At 35.2% G+C, this 18,342-nt stretch overlaps 3 protein-coding genes and 1 long non-coding RNA gene across 4 annotated transcripts; 1 reads left to right on the top strand and 3 right to left on the bottom strand.

The window, feature by feature from the left end:
- Positions 1 to 4,058: 4,058 nt before the first annotated feature.
- Positions 4,059 to 6,406, bottom strand: LOC105785806 (uncharacterized). Its single transcript, XM_012611971.2, has one exon. The coding sequence runs from the start codon at positions 6,176 to 6,178 to the stop codon at positions 4,319 to 4,321; it is 1,860 nt and encodes a 619-aa protein (XP_012467425.1). The 5' UTR covers positions 6,179 to 6,406; the 3' UTR covers positions 4,059 to 4,318.
- A 1,601-nt stretch (positions 6,407 to 8,007) lies between these two features.
- On the bottom strand, positions 8,008 to 13,374 carry LOC105785805 (amine oxidase [copper-containing] zeta, peroxisomal). Its single transcript, XM_012611970.2, has 12 exons — positions 12,951 to 13,374; positions 12,353 to 12,462; positions 11,928 to 12,233; positions 11,551 to 11,663; positions 11,120 to 11,450; positions 10,821 to 11,036; positions 10,476 to 10,712; positions 9,963 to 10,148; positions 9,600 to 9,740; positions 9,175 to 9,443; positions 9,012 to 9,093; positions 8,008 to 8,338 (listed from the first exon to the last, which is right to left on the bottom strand). Exons 1-12 carry the CDS (start codon positions 13,150 to 13,152, stop codon positions 8,216 to 8,218), a joined length of 2,316 nt encoding a protein of 771 aa, XP_012467424.1. The 5' UTR covers positions 13,153 to 13,374; the 3' UTR covers positions 8,008 to 8,215.
- Positions 8,333 to 8,945, top strand: LOC128042458 (uncharacterized). The gene is made up of 2 exons (XR_008197987.1): positions 8,333 to 8,539; positions 8,616 to 8,945. It is a non-coding gene; the product is annotated as an uncharacterized LOC128042458 (long non-coding RNA).
- Positions 13,375 to 16,487: 3,113 nt separating the features above from the next.
- LOC105785804 (60S ribosomal protein L27a-3) lies at positions 16,488 to 17,150 on the bottom strand. The gene has a single exon (XM_012611969.2). It carries the CDS (start codon positions 17,070 to 17,072, stop codon positions 16,632 to 16,634), a length of 441 nt encoding a protein of 146 aa, XP_012467423.1. The 5' UTR covers positions 17,073 to 17,150; the 3' UTR covers positions 16,488 to 16,631.
- Between the last annotated feature and the right edge of the window lie 1,192 nt (positions 17,151 to 18,342).

Below are 18,342 nucleotides of genomic sequence, written 5' to 3'. Positions count from 1 at the left end.
GTGCATGATGCAGATCTGGAAGGGGTTGCGTAATTCGTGTCATATACGGAGGGACTACAATCGACCGCCCACCAAACAGAAATGGTTTCCCTGTCTCACAGTACCACTGTATGTACTCTAACGAGGGCTACAAATACGGAGCACGATACATCTGAGGTACCCTCCCGAATCGGTTGTTTCATATCGTAATATATTCTTCGTGCACTTCTCCCCAATTATCTCCATACCTCCCCCTCTTGCTCATCCCATGGATCTCCCCCAATTGTACTGGCAGTGTCGGGATATACTGTATGCAACCGAACTGCCGGAGTACTCGATTGCCATGATACCACTCCAGTACGTTAAAATTGATAATGGGTGCGCTAACGCACCATAGGTTTGAGTGGACGTGTGTAGATGAGGGCATAACTGCCATAATTTCTGGAGCAGAATACGGCATCCAAATGAACTGCACAATTAATAATGTTGTTATATCAACGCGGGTCGAGTGAGATAAAATAATAAAATTAAGTTTATATTCGAAAAACTTACCCCCTCTCCAGCATGATTCTCAATCATTAGACGATATATCGGAACCGTCTGTGACCTCCCGATACCCGGATTAGTACTCCACCTACGAAAACAAATTGTTAGAATAATATAATGTAAAAAAGTCAACTAATTATTATAATGAGTAAAAATTCATCACCTATTAACGAGTGGAAATATATATGATTGATGACTAATGGATGCCAAGAATGGCGTTCGGTAAAGTGCCCACAACTGCAGCAATATGAGGCATCCGCCTATGTCAACCGCAGAAGGATCTGTCGTCCGACAAAGTTCGCGATACAGCATGGCTAAAACTGCGGACCCCCAACTGTATGAACGAGTGTTATGCAAATTGGATAATAGGGGTAAGTACATCAAGTGGACCTTACTGCCGTTTGCATCCAGCATGAGTACACCCCCTATAAGGTGCATAATGTAAGCTCGAACAGCCTGCATCACCTCCCATTCATTAGCAGTACTTGGCAAATGCTGAAAATTGGCCTTTAGCCATGAAAATCTCTAACTGGTAAATTTCCCTGACTTGGCGAGCGTCCAAGTAATTCATTACAAAGGGTAGCCGGCCTAGAGATTGAACTTACGCCCGTGACCGCATTCCCGTCTATGGGAAGCCCGAAACATCTTGCAACATCCTCTAGAGTGACGGTACACTCTCCGCACGGCAAATGAAATGTGTGGGTCTCCAGACGCCATCGCTCGACTAAAGCGGAAATCAAGTCGTATCGCAGATCAAAAGTCCGGATCAATGCCGCTGATCCAAACCCGGCTAACTCTAAGTATGGTATTAGGCGTTCATCTGGCTGAAACCCTACACTATTAACACGGCCCCTCAATGTGCGGTACGGACCTTGACATTATTAAATTAGCAAAATAGTTAATACAATATAATTTAATTTAGCAAATAACATGAATATCAAATAAAAATTTTATTACCATCTCATTAATAGTACTTGATATGTGATTATTATTATTAATTAGAGAACCCATTTCCGAAATCAGAATCAAAAAATGAATTCAGTTAATTTGTTTCAAAAATCAATAATTCTGTTAAATAAATACAAAATCAAATTAAATTAAATTATATAAAAGTTACATTATATAAAAATTAAATGAGTTAACAACAACTATATGATTAAAAAAGTCGGTTATAATTAAACTTTTAATAAATGATTTTAATTTTTATAATTAAACTTTTAATAAAATGATTTTATTTTTTATAAACTTTATATGTTAAACTCACCAAATACTAAACTAAACACAACTTATAGCTTAATCCTAAATTACCAATAAATTAAATTTTAAATAATTACAAACACAAAATTTATAACATAATCCTAAATTACTAACAATTAATTATAAAATAATTACAATATTCATACAAAAATTACAATATTACAATATATCTCGACATTATAATATTCATACAAAATTACAATATTACAATATTCATACAAAAATTGCAATATTCATATAAAATTATAATATTACAATATTCATACAAAAAATTACAATATTCATACAAAATTACAATATTCATACAAAAATTACAATATTCATACAAAATACTAATCCAAAACTATAAATACAAATTTAATTATAAAATAATTACAATATTCATAAAAATTACAATATTCATACAAAATTCTAATCCAAACTATAAACACTAAATATAGATAATTAATAATTAATAACAAAAATTCACAATATCTTCTAAAATATTCACAAACTATAAACTTTTTAAATTATAAACAAAATTATTTACTAAAAAAAACATTACCTTTTTTTTTCTTTCTTCTTCTTCTTCTCTTCTTCTTCTTCTCTTCTTCTCCTTCTCTTCTTCTCCTTTCTCTCTTTTTTTTTTCTCTACCGTGCCCATTGCATGTTGGGACCATTTACTTATAGGCAAAAAAAACAAACATGAGAGGATAAGACCATCTTCTTTGTGTGTAGCATGCAGTGATGTGGGCGAGAATGCCACCATTGGCGCCTCTCTATGAGGCACCTTCATTGGCGCCTCTCTATGAGGCGCCACCCGACCCGACCCGACCCGTATTTTGACTCGTATTTTTTAAAAAATTTTATTAAAAAATATAAAAATAATATTTTATTCAAAAAATTAATATTTTTTTATTCATTGGCGCCTATCTAATAGGCTCCAATGAAAAAAGTAACCCATTTTGGTAAATACTTTTTCTGACGCCCTATTTCAGTAGATTTTTTTTCCTACCCTATTTGTGTAAAAAACCCTAATAAGTACTTTCCCGCCAGTAAATATTTTTGGCATTTTATGATATGGATTCAAATTAAGAATAATTGTAGCAAAATTACAGTAAATTTTAGCTTTACATTTTATATATGATATCCAAAATCGTATTATTTTCTAATAATCACGTTTGATTAATATAAATATAATTACACAAAAAAAAAGGGAGGAAGAAGAAAGAAGAAGAAAAAGAAACGACAGACAAAAAAAACAAAAAAGGAAATTAATTACACAGACAAAAATTGGGGGAGAAAAGTCAAAAAGAAAAATATTTTTATTTTTTATTTTTTAGAGACATCATCATAATGTCATTTATGTTAGGTGTCACAATCTTATTCCGCCACTTGTCATGAACTTAACGGCATTAGGCTCGGGTACCGATTTAATTGACGAAAAAAAATTCGAGTACTAATATGAGACAAAAAAAACCCATAAGTATCAATTTAAGAGAAGTTGGCAAGTTCATATACCAATTTTATATTTAACCTTTTTTTTAAATTAATCAATTATGTTATCATTCATTTGTTTCTCAGTATTTTATATTTTAAAAATTCATTGCGTAAAAATAATAACACTATGGAATTATTATATTTATGTGATGTAATTTTTTTTTTCAGTTTTTCTTAATAACATAACCCGTATAAAGCTCGGGTTGAAAACTAGAAACAATTGGCATTTATTTTCTTGTTTGCTCGTTAACCATCAGTGTTGGTATATTTTAGTATGAGTGGCACAGCCAGAAAACATGTTATGAGTTTTAACTCCCTCTTTTTTCTTTTTCTTTTTCTTTTTCTTTTTCTTTTTCCTTTTTTTCCTATAAAAATAGTCGTAGAACGGTTCTCACACTAGGATTGACAATTGCACCGATGGTTATTACTGTGACAAATTGATCAATCACCATTGATGGTAAAACATTTATGTTTGAGATGGCTACACGGGATATATTGTTTCTATTGGCTTTTTACATTTATTTGCAACAATGGGTAAGAATCAATTTGGTATGATTGCTTTGCTTTCCCTTGGTCCTTCCTATATTCATACATCAGCTCAGCCCATGGTCCTTGGGGGAAGCATTTAAAGTTGTTGAGCTGTCTAGACTTGTGGTCTGGGGAGCAGATGGCGACCTCAACTAGTGACCTATCCTCAAAATTTGTCCATGGGAATTCATAGCGTACAAAATAATGTAAGAAAGAACTATGAGGGAATAATGTAACAAGTTCAAGGACGATAAAAATACTAGAAAAGGTTTGAAGGAATCAATTTGTTCATATAAACATGAAAGAAAATATTCAGACAATTGGACCATCAAAGGGCATATAAAAGCACCTAAGGTATTTTGAACAACGTATAGTTCTTAAACAGAAACCTGTCTATTGCTGAACCTATACTTTTTTCATCCAACTTACCAAATCTATTATGTGTATGCCCTGTTAGCTTTGCCTTCCAATTTAGGGTTTACCTGAAAAGCAAAACAAATAACCATAACGGAAATATTGGGTGCATAATTTAAGGCGCATATAATTGCCTCTGAGGATGGACTCCGGTATGGGTATGGTAAAGGTTGAGTTGATATATGGCCCTGGACACCAAGTCTTTCAAATCAGGATGTTGTGCAAACATTGTTCGATCTGCCCCTTCAATGGCACTCAAGACCCTAGCTTGTTCCAAAGCTTTATGATCACCGGCATGAATAGCAAGGTAGCAGAGCAGTACCACAGCATGCAGTTGTGTCTTCTCGCCACATGTAAGCAATCTCATCAAAGGTGGAACACCATTAAACTCGATTATCGACTTGCAATGGTCCATACTGAGAAAATTGTCTGGAGAGGCAAATTTTGCCAATGCAATGGCAGCTTCCATTGCCACTTCTTGATTGTTGTTACCAAGCTGTGTCACCAAAGGACCAATCACTCGAGTCTCCCGAGCTGGAAAAGTTCTCGCCAGAGAACCAATTGATCTGATAGCTGGAATTTGCAATGTAGGGCTATCCAGTTCCTTGATCACCCTCAAAAGCTGATCAATAACAGCCTTAGCAGCAGATGAATTCATCTTGAAAGCCGCGCGTCTAAGATCAGAATTCCATTCAGCAGCCGCTGTAATCTCCATTATTGTCATCAAAGAATTATACTGTAGCTCACCTTGTTCTTTCTCCACCAACTTAGCCAAGCAAAGTAATCCTTTTGTCTCTGTTATCCTCCCACTATTTGAAGCACTCCCTTTAGCCAGCATCCATAAAGCTTCAGCACAGTTGATTTTCAACTGAATTTTCACTTCAGGGTTCTCATTTTCCCTTTCTTTCCTATAGTTTCCTCCCCTAGTACTACCATCCATGTGTAAATTTGAGTATGAATTAGCATAGGGCCCATAACTATAATTCCTTGAATTCGATGAAGTCCATGAATTTTTCTCCATTTCTTTATTAATTTGAACTATAGAATGAATGCTTTGCTTACCCAAACGAGTCCCAGAATCGTCCACGAATGTCTCAAACGACAACAAAGTGACCAACGGCCTAATCACATTCTCTCTGGCGAAATACTCTTGGGCCACCGGATCATACTCCGCCATTCTCGCTATCAATTTCGCTACGGGGATTTGAACCTTCATCGGAGAATCTCGCAACACTTGAACCACAATTGGGGCCCCCATTTCTTCAACAATACTGCGAACTCTTTCCGGTTCGTTTGCCAAAACAAGAAGGGCATTAGCCGCGGTGATTTGCGCTTCCATTGAGGAGCTTTCTTTAAGAAGTTTCAGTAAAGGAGGGACTCCGCCTTCTTCAACGGCTATCTTTTTGTTTCGGTCGTTGTCTTGAGCGAGGGAAGCGAGGTTGTTGGCGGCTTCGATTCGATCGGTTAATTGGCCCATTTGGACGGTTGCGATGCAAGACCAAACCCAGGAGATAATGGGGTCGTTGCTAGCGATTGGAGGGAGGGAAAGGAAGGTTCCGCTAGCAGAGCCGTTGTTTTCGGCGTCGAGGACTCCCATGAGCCACTTCATGTCGCCGACGGAAGCGTCCAGAAGGTTCAGCACTTTGCGGAAATCAGTGGCGCTGGTGATTCTCACCACAAGGCTCAAGATGCTATGGCGCTTGCACTTCCGGACTAAAGTGAGGGCCCGCTCTAGGTTTTTGGAAACCTCGGCGATTACCCGGCGAATCGGGCGTTCATAGAGGGATTGAACCGAGGTGGTGAAGCGGACAAGGGTTCGAAGCATTTGGGAAAGCCGATCCACTTGCTTCCCAACCTCCCAGCAGTCGGCTTTAAAGGACTCGGCCTCGTCCGCGGCGGAGCGAACTCGTTCTGCAAGCAATATCGGATAGGAAAGGTCGTCCTCGATTCTCTTTTCCCCCACCGAACCCATCATCAACACGTTGCCTCTTTTACTATAAAAATTCGTGCCTTTTTCGGGGATGAGTGAAGTGAAGAGTCAGACTTTGAGAATCTCAATCTAGTCTACTATTCTGTTTGCTCATTCATTCTTCGCATGTTTGTTTTGTGTAGTCAGCAGCAGAGCTGAGCTCAGGCTTCTTTTAATAATTTATTTTCATTACAATTTTTTAAGAGAGGAGATGAATTAATTGGCTATTTTTTATTTGAAAAATGATTGATATTTTTTAAGAGAGGAGATCAATTAATTGGCTATTTTTTATTTGAAAAATTATAGGAAAATGATCCTTTTTTTATTTTCTCTGATGTGAAAAAAAAAACCCGAAACTGGCAAAAATGGCAATTAAGGTTCTTCTTCTTTGGCAACTATGTTTAATGAAGAGGTTTGATTTACTTTTTCATTATAAGGATGCGGAATATAATCTGTACCTATACAGTATTTAAAAATCCTAAGCACAAAAAAAAAAAAATTGTCCCTCTCTCGACACCTTGCCGACTGTAGGGTTTCCCAAGCTGTTTTGGCTCTTTGCATGGGCAATCTTTGGCCTCTTGTCTAATTAAACTAGGGTTTTTTCTCCCCATATCTAGCTTAACATTTTTACAGTATTTTTTTTTATTGTTTCCTATTTTTTGGGGATCTTTGGTTTCCGCCTTTTGATTGTCTGTTTCAGTGGGAGTAAAGGGCGTGGTTTGACTTGGAAAGGTGCTTCGACTCTTTCTTGAATGGGAGAAGCTTCTATCTTGTTGCTTGAGTCCTTTTGACCATTTCTCGTGGTTTGGAGATGTTCTTTGGAGGTGCTAGAGTGATCAAATCCACGATTTTGGGATGTCGTAGGACAGCTCCTTCATTTGCTTAATTGATGTTTCAGATGATGGAGCAAGGTTGGTTGTTTTAGCTTCGCGACAGCGCCTCTGATTCGTTTCTAGGTAAGAGCTTCATCTTCCAATGCCTTTGAGTTTTTTTCCTAAGACTGTTAGAAAATTAAATAGGAAAATTGAAATAAGAAAAATAAGATAATGCTACAAAAATGTTAAAATTTTAAAAATATATTAAGAGTTAGATTACATTTTGTTTATTTTATTGTCTTTTTGTTAAAAATTTCATCATTATTTATTATTAAAAACTGATATAACTAACTTTAACATAAGGGCCAATTTTAATAATAAAATAAATGAAACTTTTAATAAAATAATCAGTTTACTCTTTAATCTAATATATAATGACTAATTTTTTATTTTTGAGTAAAAAGTAGCAGTTAGATATAGTATGCCACTTGTACCTTATTCTAGTGTATAAAGATCAATTTTAACAATAAAATTTATAGAATTTTTACAAAATGATAAATTTAATTTTAATCTAATACAATTTAATATTTTTAGTAAATTGACAAAATGCAATCTACTTATATTACAATGATTTCCTTTGAACTTTTACCTTTAATTAAGCTATTAACTTGTGAGAATTTCACAGAACAAGAGTAGGTTTGCTAATGGACATTGCAACAGCCCAAAAATTTTTATAAGACATCTAACATTGTTTAGTAAAATTTCAAGAAATTTGAAAAATGAGTTAAATAGAAAATTTTTATGAAAATAAAATTGATATTAGAGATGAAAATTGATGAAAAAAATATGAATATAAAATGTGGCAAAAAAGACTAAATTTAGTTACTAAAAATAACTTGACTAAAAATGAAAATGAATTGCTTAAATATATTTTATTTCTTTCACCCACACAATGGGTATACCACAGCACCAATATATATATATATTGTATTGAAGTTAATTTTTTTAACACACCTTAAATGTTAACTAACTACAATCGATCCAATTATTCAGAGTGAAGTATTACATTAGGATTCAACCAGAGTTAATTATATCACAAAGGTTCAAGGGCGGTTAAAAAATGAGGACAAACAAATGCAGATGATCATACTTATTTAATAATGTGAGGCCAATCAATGGCTCAATTGTTTGTAGTTTGCTAAAAATTTTGCAGACTGCAGAGATGAAATCAAAGCTTCGCGATTATCACATTTTGGACAGGCTTTGTTGCAATGTCGTTGTCCTTGAGCTCCAGATCAGTCGTGCTAGGAGGAACATCGACCGCCGGGGAGCAGTTAAAGAAACCATGTGGCTGCATTGCAGATACCAATGGTTAACTTCTAACATCATGCTTCTGTCAACCAAGCTGTAAACTTACTATATTGTGTCCAACTTAAAAAAAGAATTTCCGCATAGCATTTTCAATTGCAAGCGCAAATCCACACCATAAGCATTCTGACAATGCAGTGCAAGAGTGGGACCCTAATGACTCACGCGTTGTCTCCTTGACGAGGTGAGTCATTCCCTTCCTATTTACTAACGCTGCTAAAGAGAAAAGTGAACTGAACAGGCTTGAAATGCATGATCAGGACTTGCGCTCCTCTTCTAAGAGTTGGGATGCATACGAAAGCACAAATACTAGAATTTTGAGCAGGCTGTCTACGTCAAGCATTTTGTTTAACATGCAGGCCTACCACGATAGCGATTTGTGTCTAAAGGGGACAATGTGTAGACAACATCTTCAAACTACATAAGACGATGGACAACTTTCCAAGTCCATAATAAGATCCTATATATCACATGTCGGTAACTAAAAGCTAGTAAATCAAAAGCAATAAACTTGTATGAGATGGAGTAACCCTTAACTTTGATATCGTTATCAAAATGATGAATTAACAGAAAAGGAAAAAGAATGTTAATATATTCTATCATGATGAAGCAATCAAGTGATGCAAAGAGTGAACTTTATTAGGATGAGTGTATACCATAAGCATAAAGCCAATGCGATCAACCGGCATGACAGGCCAGTCTTCCAGCCGAGGAATATGTATCACTCCAAAGACATACCTGATACAGAGGAAAGTATACATGTTAGATAATAAAATGCCTAGGATTTCATATGAAGTTATCCGATGTGATTTTACTAACCACAGAACTACATCAGCTTCTTCCAAAGAACGATTCTGCTTAACCCAAGTAGCTAATCCCTCCCCAACACGTGGATTTTGATTTGGAAACTCCCCCCCTGGATACATTTCATCATGTGCATAGGGTGTGACCCAAAGATTATGCTTCAAGAAAGCAGCTCTTCTTAGAAATTTCGCCTCAGATCCAGCCAGTGGCAAACAATTTGAACCAGGTACCAGTTTGAAACCTGTTAGCTGCCCAGTCCGGTTGACATTTCTTGTGTTTCTAACCTAATTTTGAAAATAGAAAGTACAGTTGACCAATCAAGTCACTGGGATTAGTACCTCACCATCCACACAATATTCAGAAAATCTTTGTGGATTAAACACCAGTAAAAATGTATATCCTTGTGATTTAAACAACCGAGTATGAGAAAAATTACTTACAATCCAGTGGCGTGCAGTCAACGGATTACAATCACGCATTGCTTGCAGTTCAGATCTCAGTAGTTCCTCTTCAGCATAGAATGCGTTATTATGAACATTATCCTTCCCTGGTTCTTCAACTTTAAGATTCACCTCAACAACCTGTACGAATCCGTGTATTTGCATAAACTTACGTTTAATAACTCCTAACATTTCTAAAGGAGCAAAAAAGAATGGAAAATGAAGTGACAAATCTCATGAACATGTTACATATGTAAAATACAAATATATAATGGATATCATAAGATGCATTACAAACAGAAAATGTCAGCATAATGAAGGCAGAAAACGAAACCATGATAATGGGATAATAACACAAATTACTTGATTAAATGCTTCACCAGGTTTACAATCTACTGCCATGTCCATGCGAGCCACGAAAAAGTGTTGATGAACAGGGGCATATAATCCAGGAGCAATGGTTGTGCCATATTTCCGAGTTTCACCAGGCTGCAAAGCTCCTAAACTGAGAATTCCAGTGAGTTTAATCTCAGCTTCAATTTTACCATCCTATATAACAAGCATCAATCATTGAAATTTTAAGTAACGCTACTTTCAAAATGAGGGAATATTCCCCCTTAAAAACCCAAGAAAATGGTAGTGGGACCATTAGATAGAACTAAGAGATATGATTAATGTATAAGCATCCCTCATTCAAAAGACAACCTGAAGTTGAAATTTGAAAAGAAAGGACTGAATATTCCTGCTTTTGCCATCAAATAAACATGCTAGGGGCAAGTCTCACAAATAGTTAAGAATAGGCATTAGTTCAAAGATGAGAGTGAGAGCCAATTCGTGCAAAGTAAGCAAACAAAATCGTGGTAGACACCAACTTGCCTGGTAGAAATGCCAGAAAAATCCATACTCATAATTAGCCACAGTGCATATAAACGACACTGTTAGCCTTCTTGACCGGCGGACTTCTGCTAAACCAGTTCTCCAATCTTGATGCTTCCATAAGATACCATGGTCCTCCTCATGCAAACAAACACAATTCTCAATTGTTTCAACACCTCCAGTGAAATTTGTAAAATGAGCATCAAAGTACTTGATATATCCCAAACAATCACAACCCTAAAGGAAATAAAGGCAAAGCACGGAAAATTTCAACTTCAATTAATCAAATGGCATATCGAAATGAAACTCAACAAGAAAACATTAACCATGAAAGAACTGCCAAACCTTCTTAAGAGAATGTGCATTTTTGCCCAGCCCATCTTCTCCTGCATCAAATGCATTCTTCCTATAATGCGGATCATTTGGATCACCATAAGGAACTACCATTTCAACAAAACTTAATCGATGAGCTACAGGCCTCCGACCACGACTACCATCAATATAAGCAACAGAATAGATTACCAGACCCTCCCTAGGAGTGAAACCAATTCGGAAATTCCACTGAAACCAGAAATTAAGAATAATATATATTATGACAACATCTTGAATTGATAGAAGGTATAAATAGTTTCACAAGCAAGCACCTTCTGCCATGCAATAAAATTTCCATTGATACGAAAACTGGGACCTTCAGTCTGAATAATTTGTAGTGGTTTCACATCACTCCGATCGACACCTCCTCGTGTTTCACCAGCAGTGTAATTTCTTAAAGGATCAGCTGGCGGAAGGGGAACAAGTTTGCGGTCTTCAAATTCAATGACCACCATATTTTGCATGTCAACAAGGACATGGATTCCCTCAACCGGACGAGCATAACCATTTTCCATGGGGCAGTCACTCTCAGTTCTGCAGAAGATAAGTGGCTTAGCAAGTCTTCGGCTAGGGGCATCAGCACTGCTATGATATCCTGCACACCTATCAAAGTGCGGAAGACATTGAAAGTACAATGATAAGAAACCTGCATTGGATGATTTTATAGAACAGAAAAGTGTAAGAATCTAACATGATCACTTACCAGGGATCAACCATCAAAAGATCCATATCCTCGATGCCCCTCTTCTTCATTGCCTCTCGAAATGGAGGAAAATCCTTAACAACAGCCTCACATTCAGCATATTCCATGGCATCCTATAATTTGAGAAGTAAAAGACACTGATTAACAAACATGTCAGTTACAGATTATCAAATAAGCTAAGAGCAAGAAAGATGATAGTTGAGAAACACAAAACAGGTTAGCAGCAAATTAAACACAAATGCTATCCAACCCACATAGTAACTGATAAAGTAACTTATTGAATGAACATAATATCAGTGTTCTAGAAGCAGGGATATAAATATTGATGTGAACCACAAAATGAAACCTGATTGAACCGATGGAAGACACATATTTACCATGGGAGGCTGGACATTTGGAACAACTTTAGATGAAATGACTTTGCCCCTATGGTGGCCTCCTCGAGTTGCAGCATGAACTTCTGACAATTCAACTATCCATATACTAGTCTCATTGGACCTTTTGTTGTAAACCACAAGTCTTGCTTTCCGCGGAGGAAGTTTACTAGGAATCACAGGTCCACCCTTTGTCCTCGGGAGTAATGAAGGCTGGAAAGGAGGAAAGAAATATGCATCTGCCAATGCAACAACATGCTTATCTGGTTCCACCAAAACCACCTCAATAAAGCGCATGCTATCTCTCACCTAAAGAAAGGGAAAAAATCATTTCTTTCATAGAAAATCAACATCAAACAATTTCTCCCTAAAATGATAGCATCAAGATTGAAGCAGGAAAACAAGTAAAAATACCCCTTTGTTTTTACCTCTGGGGTTGCTCCAGCTGCCCTTACAGTTGCCACCGCCACCGAGATTTCAGCAGCAGATAATGGATCCAGAGGATGGCTGGTCTGAGCCCTTGGCATGATTGAAATTCCTATGCAAACAAAATCACCAGTTTGTACATGAAATATATAATCAGATTATGGTCAGCCAATAGGATTGACAGAGAATCATTTAGATTATTTGATATTACATAAATAAATGAAGCAAGTCAAAAGCGTCTTCTTATCAATGCAAATCTGACATCAAGGAAATATAATAAGAAAAATCTTATCTATATAAAGAAGAAAAATGTTTAATTGCAAATAAAATGTTGTGAAGTGAAAGAAGGGGAAAAATCTTATGACAAGCAAGATTCTCATTTGATACCAAAAAGATTAAGACCTTTCTTTCTTAGACTTCAATTCAATTACACAGCTTTCTGAAACAAAGCCTCCCAGTTCTTACTAACTATTCAAAACAACTAAGAGCGATAAGGAAAAATAAGAAAGAAAATATATTGTAAATTTGTGTTGAATTATAAATAAAACTTAAAAGGAGAATTATCCAAGAAAAGTGTTTTTAATTGAAGTTAAAAAAAACCTTTGCTGGTAGTAGTCTTAGTAGCAGGAGGATCGGCGATGGTCTCAGCAGGTCGGATCAGGGCTGCCATGGAAGCTGCCTTGGGGATGGGATCCTCGGAGGGAGCAGCAAGACTCCAGTTCTGCAAAACCTGAGCAGAGGATGAAGAAGAAGGAGAAGGGGTGTTGTTCTTGTGCGTCGCTTTTTCCTGAGTTGAGGCCATTGCAAAGGGTTAGCAACCTCACAGTATCCACCGTAGAAATTGTCACTGAAGTATTCTAGTGACATACAGCAAGTACTATGTCTCTGGTCTGGATTCTCAGTTTCTAACCTTCACTTCAAAATTAGGAAGCCAAATGGAAGAATAGAAAGTTTAAGACAAAAGGAGGAAATTGATTGGTTCTAAGACAAAGACAAGGGAGAAATGGGCTTAGATGGTATTTCGATTGGCTTCACACTGCAATATGCCCATCACTTTTTATTATAGTACAATACAAAGTTGAAATACACGACAGCAGTCCTTGGTGGAAGTTGGTAGGATGTGGTGTGGGAAACACGAATTATTATTAATTAAAATATTAAAAAAATTGTGTACTATAATAATGGGTACAACTTAAATAATAAATGCGATTAGCATGACTCAAACTCATGTCACACTTAAATAATTAATAGAATTATTATTAATATAATAAGATGGGACATAAATAGGAAAGCTATTTTAACACTATTAATTTACTATATAACATAACTATTAGTTAGGGTATAATATAAAAAAATCTAATATATGATTTGATACTTAAATTTGACATTTTTTCTAATGTAGTATGGATGTTAATCTAATATCTGTATTTGACAAATGTTACATATTTTAATACTTAGAGGCAATAGTGTTAATTTTTAATGTTTAATTTGAGTTTTAAGGTTGATTTAATGAAACTTAATTGCTAATATTATTAGCTAATTACAAATTTTCAGCTAATTAACTCTAAAACTTGAATTAAACACTAAATATTAACATTATTATCTTCGATACTAGCATATATAACTTTTATCAAATATAGGTAGGACACCGGACCAAAAACAACACATGTCTTGCATTAAAAAATATCAAACTCATATACCAAATTATGCACTAACCTATAAAAATTTAATATAAATTTAACACAAATATACCAAAACATAATTGAAATAACTTATAAATTTTCAAATTTATATATTATACAATTATTATATAAAAACATAACATAAATATACATACATTTTTTCCCTTTTTCTCATCTTTCTTTTCTCCCAATTAACCTTCGCATCTTAGTTTATGTCTATGGTTACTTGTCCACTAAAGTTATTGGAAAAATTGTTTATGAAAAATGATTTTATTGCAATTCAGGATTTAAAATTTTCATAAAATCAAATATTTTTGGTGTGATTTTCATAAAGTCAAATTGAACAAATTAAGGAGATTTGTCAAATCTTAAATCTAATATTTAAATTGTTCTAACTCTCCATCGAATGATCTCTATTATTCTCAAACCCTCAATAAAATGATCTCCATTATTCTCTAACCCTCAAACGTCAAAAGAGTATGCAAATTAAAACTTTCCAATGAAATAAATCAACTTTCTCTAAAGGGAAAATCAAAATCGAAAATTTAATTTCTTCTATCTAAATTATAATTGTTAGAAGAATCTCACAAATTGGATTCACAATAATCACAAAAATAATATTTATTTGTGTTCACCAAAATGAGCTCAAATAAAATTTCAAAATTTGGTGGAGTAATTTTTTATTAAGAGCCTAAATTTTAATTTTAAAATTTTAAAAATTAAATTCTTGTGATAGTATAGAGCATATGAATTTGAAGCATATTGAACTTTTAAATTTTGACTTAATGTCATATTTGATTCATACTTAAACTTGTTTATCAATGTGGTACTTCTGACCCAATCATAAAGTGCCAACTGATGTCAAAAAAAAGAATAATAAAGTCAATTATACCATTTTTATTTTAGAGGAAAAAAGACGTTAAATTTATTTAAATTTGGGGGACGAGCGGCAGCGGTGGAGGACTAACGGCGGCTAACTCTAAAACAGCCAAAATAAATTTTGGGGCAAGCATTTAAATTTATTTTTAAGGTTTTTTATTTTTATTTGGTTCAAATTTAAATTGAAATGCTTGGCTTATTTTGGAATTAAAAAAATCTCTGTTAAATAATGCCACATGTCCTGATAAATCAGAAACTAACACCATTAATCAAAGGTATCCCATTGCTAATCCACATCAACTACATCATATATCAAATATGACGTTAAACCATTTATAATTTTACCTAACCTAATGTCATCCATGGCAAACAATACTCACATTGCTTTTATTTGATTGTATGACTACCACGGAGACTTGGTCCGTATTTGTAAGTTTGGATGGATAGTGTGATGTGTCTATAATATCTAATTTCACCACCACCGCTATTTATACTAACAATGATCTACATGCACTGTTTAAGGCTTTTAAAACTGCTTGCCTTGTATCTAATGGTGCTAAATTATTTTACTTTTGTTTTGATCTTGAACAATGGATTAAAAAGAATAGCAAAACGGGTTGCCATTTTCGTTAAAAGCGCATCTTTCTGCCTCAATCTCTCATAAGAGCTTCCAATTTTGCAGCTGTTTCATTCCGGGATGGATGCCAATGGCCATGGTAGCTTTTCGGGATGAACGTGGCTGCCGTCAACACTCAACAGCTCTTTAATATGCCGAAATGAATCGGGAACAGACATCCGAGAAAAGCAAAACTCATTGCTTGTGGCAGTGATCTCTTCATTTTTCATCGCTCTTGGTATAGTGGCTATTCTTCTTATCTTTCGTGACAAATACCCAGACTCATTTACAACCATTTCGCAAGCTAAAGAAGCTGCCAAGGAGCTTATTTTCAATGGATTTTGTTGACAAACATACATTCCAGAAATTATAGAGGGTAACAAAGCATGCAAATGTTGGCGGCAGGGGCAGGGGAGGAAGCTGAATGGCAAGCTCTTGTTGCTTCTGTTAACATCGGGTGTTACCATGTCTTTGGCGTTCCAATGTGTCTCGTAATGGACTTCAATTGCGGTATGGGTGTTAAGGTAGTTCTCTGTCTAAGAGGAAATTTAATGGAATTGGATGAACTGGGAGGGAATTGGTGTGGAAAGAATCAAGGACGATAGTGCAAAATGTCATTTTTGAGATGATTTATATTAGACCTACTGTCGCTAATGCCAAGTACTAATCACTGAACTTGGGTGCAGGTTTCTGTGGTTGAAAGATACGATTACAAAATGGTTAAAAAAAATTTAAAGGCTTCATCTCTTGCTCTGCACATTTTGCCTACAAACTTCAAATCATATCACGAGCAGAGCCAAACCGAACAAACTTGGACAAGTACATTTAGATTTGATATCATATGAGGAAGACAAAGAAAGGTGCAATAAAGGGCAGGGTAAACACAAGTCTGTTTAAACCAAGTCATTAAGACTAAACCAACAACATTCAACAACGTAAAACACAACAAAACAAACATAATAACCCAAATCGTCGCAAACTTGATATATAATTGACCAAAATAAATTGAAAATCTCATTTCAAGATCAACTCCAAACAACATAAGATAATAATATAACAGAAATGTCATTCAAATCCAAAAACCACAAAAACAGAAAAGCTAACCTAGGCGGTGAGCACAACAGCACCACCAGCCTCCTTAATCTTCTTTTCAGCTGTCTTGGACACCAACTTAGCCTTAACCACGATCGGTTGGTCCTCGGGCAAAACACCCTTTCCAAGGACCTTAAAGTACCCGAACTGGGTCACGTCGATCATCGGCGCGGCGTCCTTGTTGGCTTTTGCCTTCACGTCTTGTGGGACGAGAGACCAGAGCTTGTCGATGTTGACAATGGGGCAGTAAAACTTGTTGCGGAGCTTGTGGAAGTACCTCATACCGACTTTACCGAAATACCCAGGGTGATATTTGTCAAAGAGGATCCTGTGGTGGTGCATGCCTCCGGCGTTTCCGCGACCTCCAGGATGCTTCCTATGCTTACCAATACGTCCGTGACCAGCGCTGACGTGGCCGCGCTTCTTGCGGTTCTTCTTGAAGCGGGTTGTCATTTTCGTATGGGTATGGAAGTTGTGAGGACGAAGGGTTAAGAGCGGCCGAGAGAGGTGTAAATGAAACTAGGGTTTTCTGCGAATTATATTTTGGAGAGGAGTTTTTCGTTTCCGGATTTGCCCTTACTCTAGGGTTGTGGATAATTTATGGCTGTGGTTCGGCCCTAATGAATGGGCTTTTGGCTGAATATGTTGATTGATGGGCTTTAAGGAGGTAGATTAGCATGTATCGTGCTTAAATTATTTTGTAGTTTTATAAATTTTGGCAAATTAAAATTTGTGTTACATGAGCATGACTAGCTACTAAGTCACCTAAATATTGACAAGGTTTGGGAGTGTATAAGCAGAAAAAATGAAATATATATCTTTGGGTATTTATGTCATATTTTGTATATATTTTAGATATTTTAGTGTGTCATATGGTGTTGAGCTTGAGCACCACCAAACCTTGTTTATATTAGTTATAATTTTTATAGGGTAAACTACTTAGTTGGTTACTCAAATTTTAAGATGTTTTCATTTTTATCACTCAGAATGAAATCTTTGTAATTTGGTCATCTAACTTTTAGGGTATTATCATTTTAGTCACCCAAGCGTTAAATCTCTAACGATAGTTAATTGTACATGTCACATCATATTTACATTTCATTTTGGTCACCTAACTTTTAGGTCGCTTTCATTTTGGTCACCCGAAAATATTTTTTAAAGTATTGATTGGGGTAAAAATATCAAGGATTAAAGTGAAAAATCAGTATAAACTAAAATAATACACAAAAGTTGTTAAAGAGGGAACAGTGTCAAAGAAGGCTGGTTCACTAGACAAGTAGATGGACTAAGGATGAATACTTAGGGCACGTTTGGTTCGCCGTAATGGAATAGAGGTGTAATGGAATAGATGTGTAATGGAATAGAGCAGTAATAGTAATTCAATTGTTTGGTTGAATGGAATAGAATAGAACTGTAATAGTATTCTTGTGTTTGGTTGAATGGAATGATGTTGTAATAGCATAAGGAAAAAAGCTAAAATGACTAGAATACCCTTAGCTGAATTTTTTTTAAAGGTAGAAGATTATTGTTATTGTTATTGTTATTAAATTATAATAAGATTATTAATATAAATAATAAATATTTTAATCATATTTTAACATAATTATTATTAAATATAATTTAATAAAAATATATAATTTAATAAAATTCTTAATATAATTATTCTTATATGAATTTACTAAAATCATAATATATAATAATATAAAAATATATATATAACCTA

Source organism: Gossypium raimondii, chromosome 1 (genome assembly GCF_025698545.1).
Source record: "Gossypium raimondii isolate GPD5lz chromosome 1, ASM2569854v1, whole genome shotgun sequence".
Classification (NCBI taxonomy): Eukaryota; Viridiplantae; Streptophyta; class Magnoliopsida; order Malvales; family Malvaceae; genus Gossypium; species Gossypium raimondii.
Note: the sequence above shows the minus strand (reverse complement) of the source record. Positions and strands in the feature narration are given on the sequence as shown.

Bases quoted from the DNA above. Each gene is read 5' to 3' on its own strand.
- LOC105785806 (XM_012611971.2), bottom strand. From the start codon at position 6,178: ATGATGGGTTCGGTGGGGGAAAAGAGAATCGAGGACGACCTTTCCTAT.
- LOC105785804 (XM_012611969.2), bottom strand. From the start codon at position 17,072: ATGACAACCCGCTTCAAGAAGAACCGCAAGAAGCGCGGCCACGTCAGC.
- LOC105785805 (XM_012611970.2), bottom strand. From the start codon at position 13,152: ATGGCCTCAACTCAGGAAAAAGCGACGCACAAGAACAACACCCCTTCT. The intron at 11,451-11,550 runs GTAAGTGATCAT...GCACTTTGATAG, and splicing joins CTTTTGATGGTTGATCCCTG to GTGTGCAGGATATCATAGCA. The intron at 10,149-10,475 runs GCAAGTTGGTGT...CTTGTTATATAG, and splicing joins TTTTCTGGCATTTCTACCAG to GATGGTAAAATTGAAGCTGA.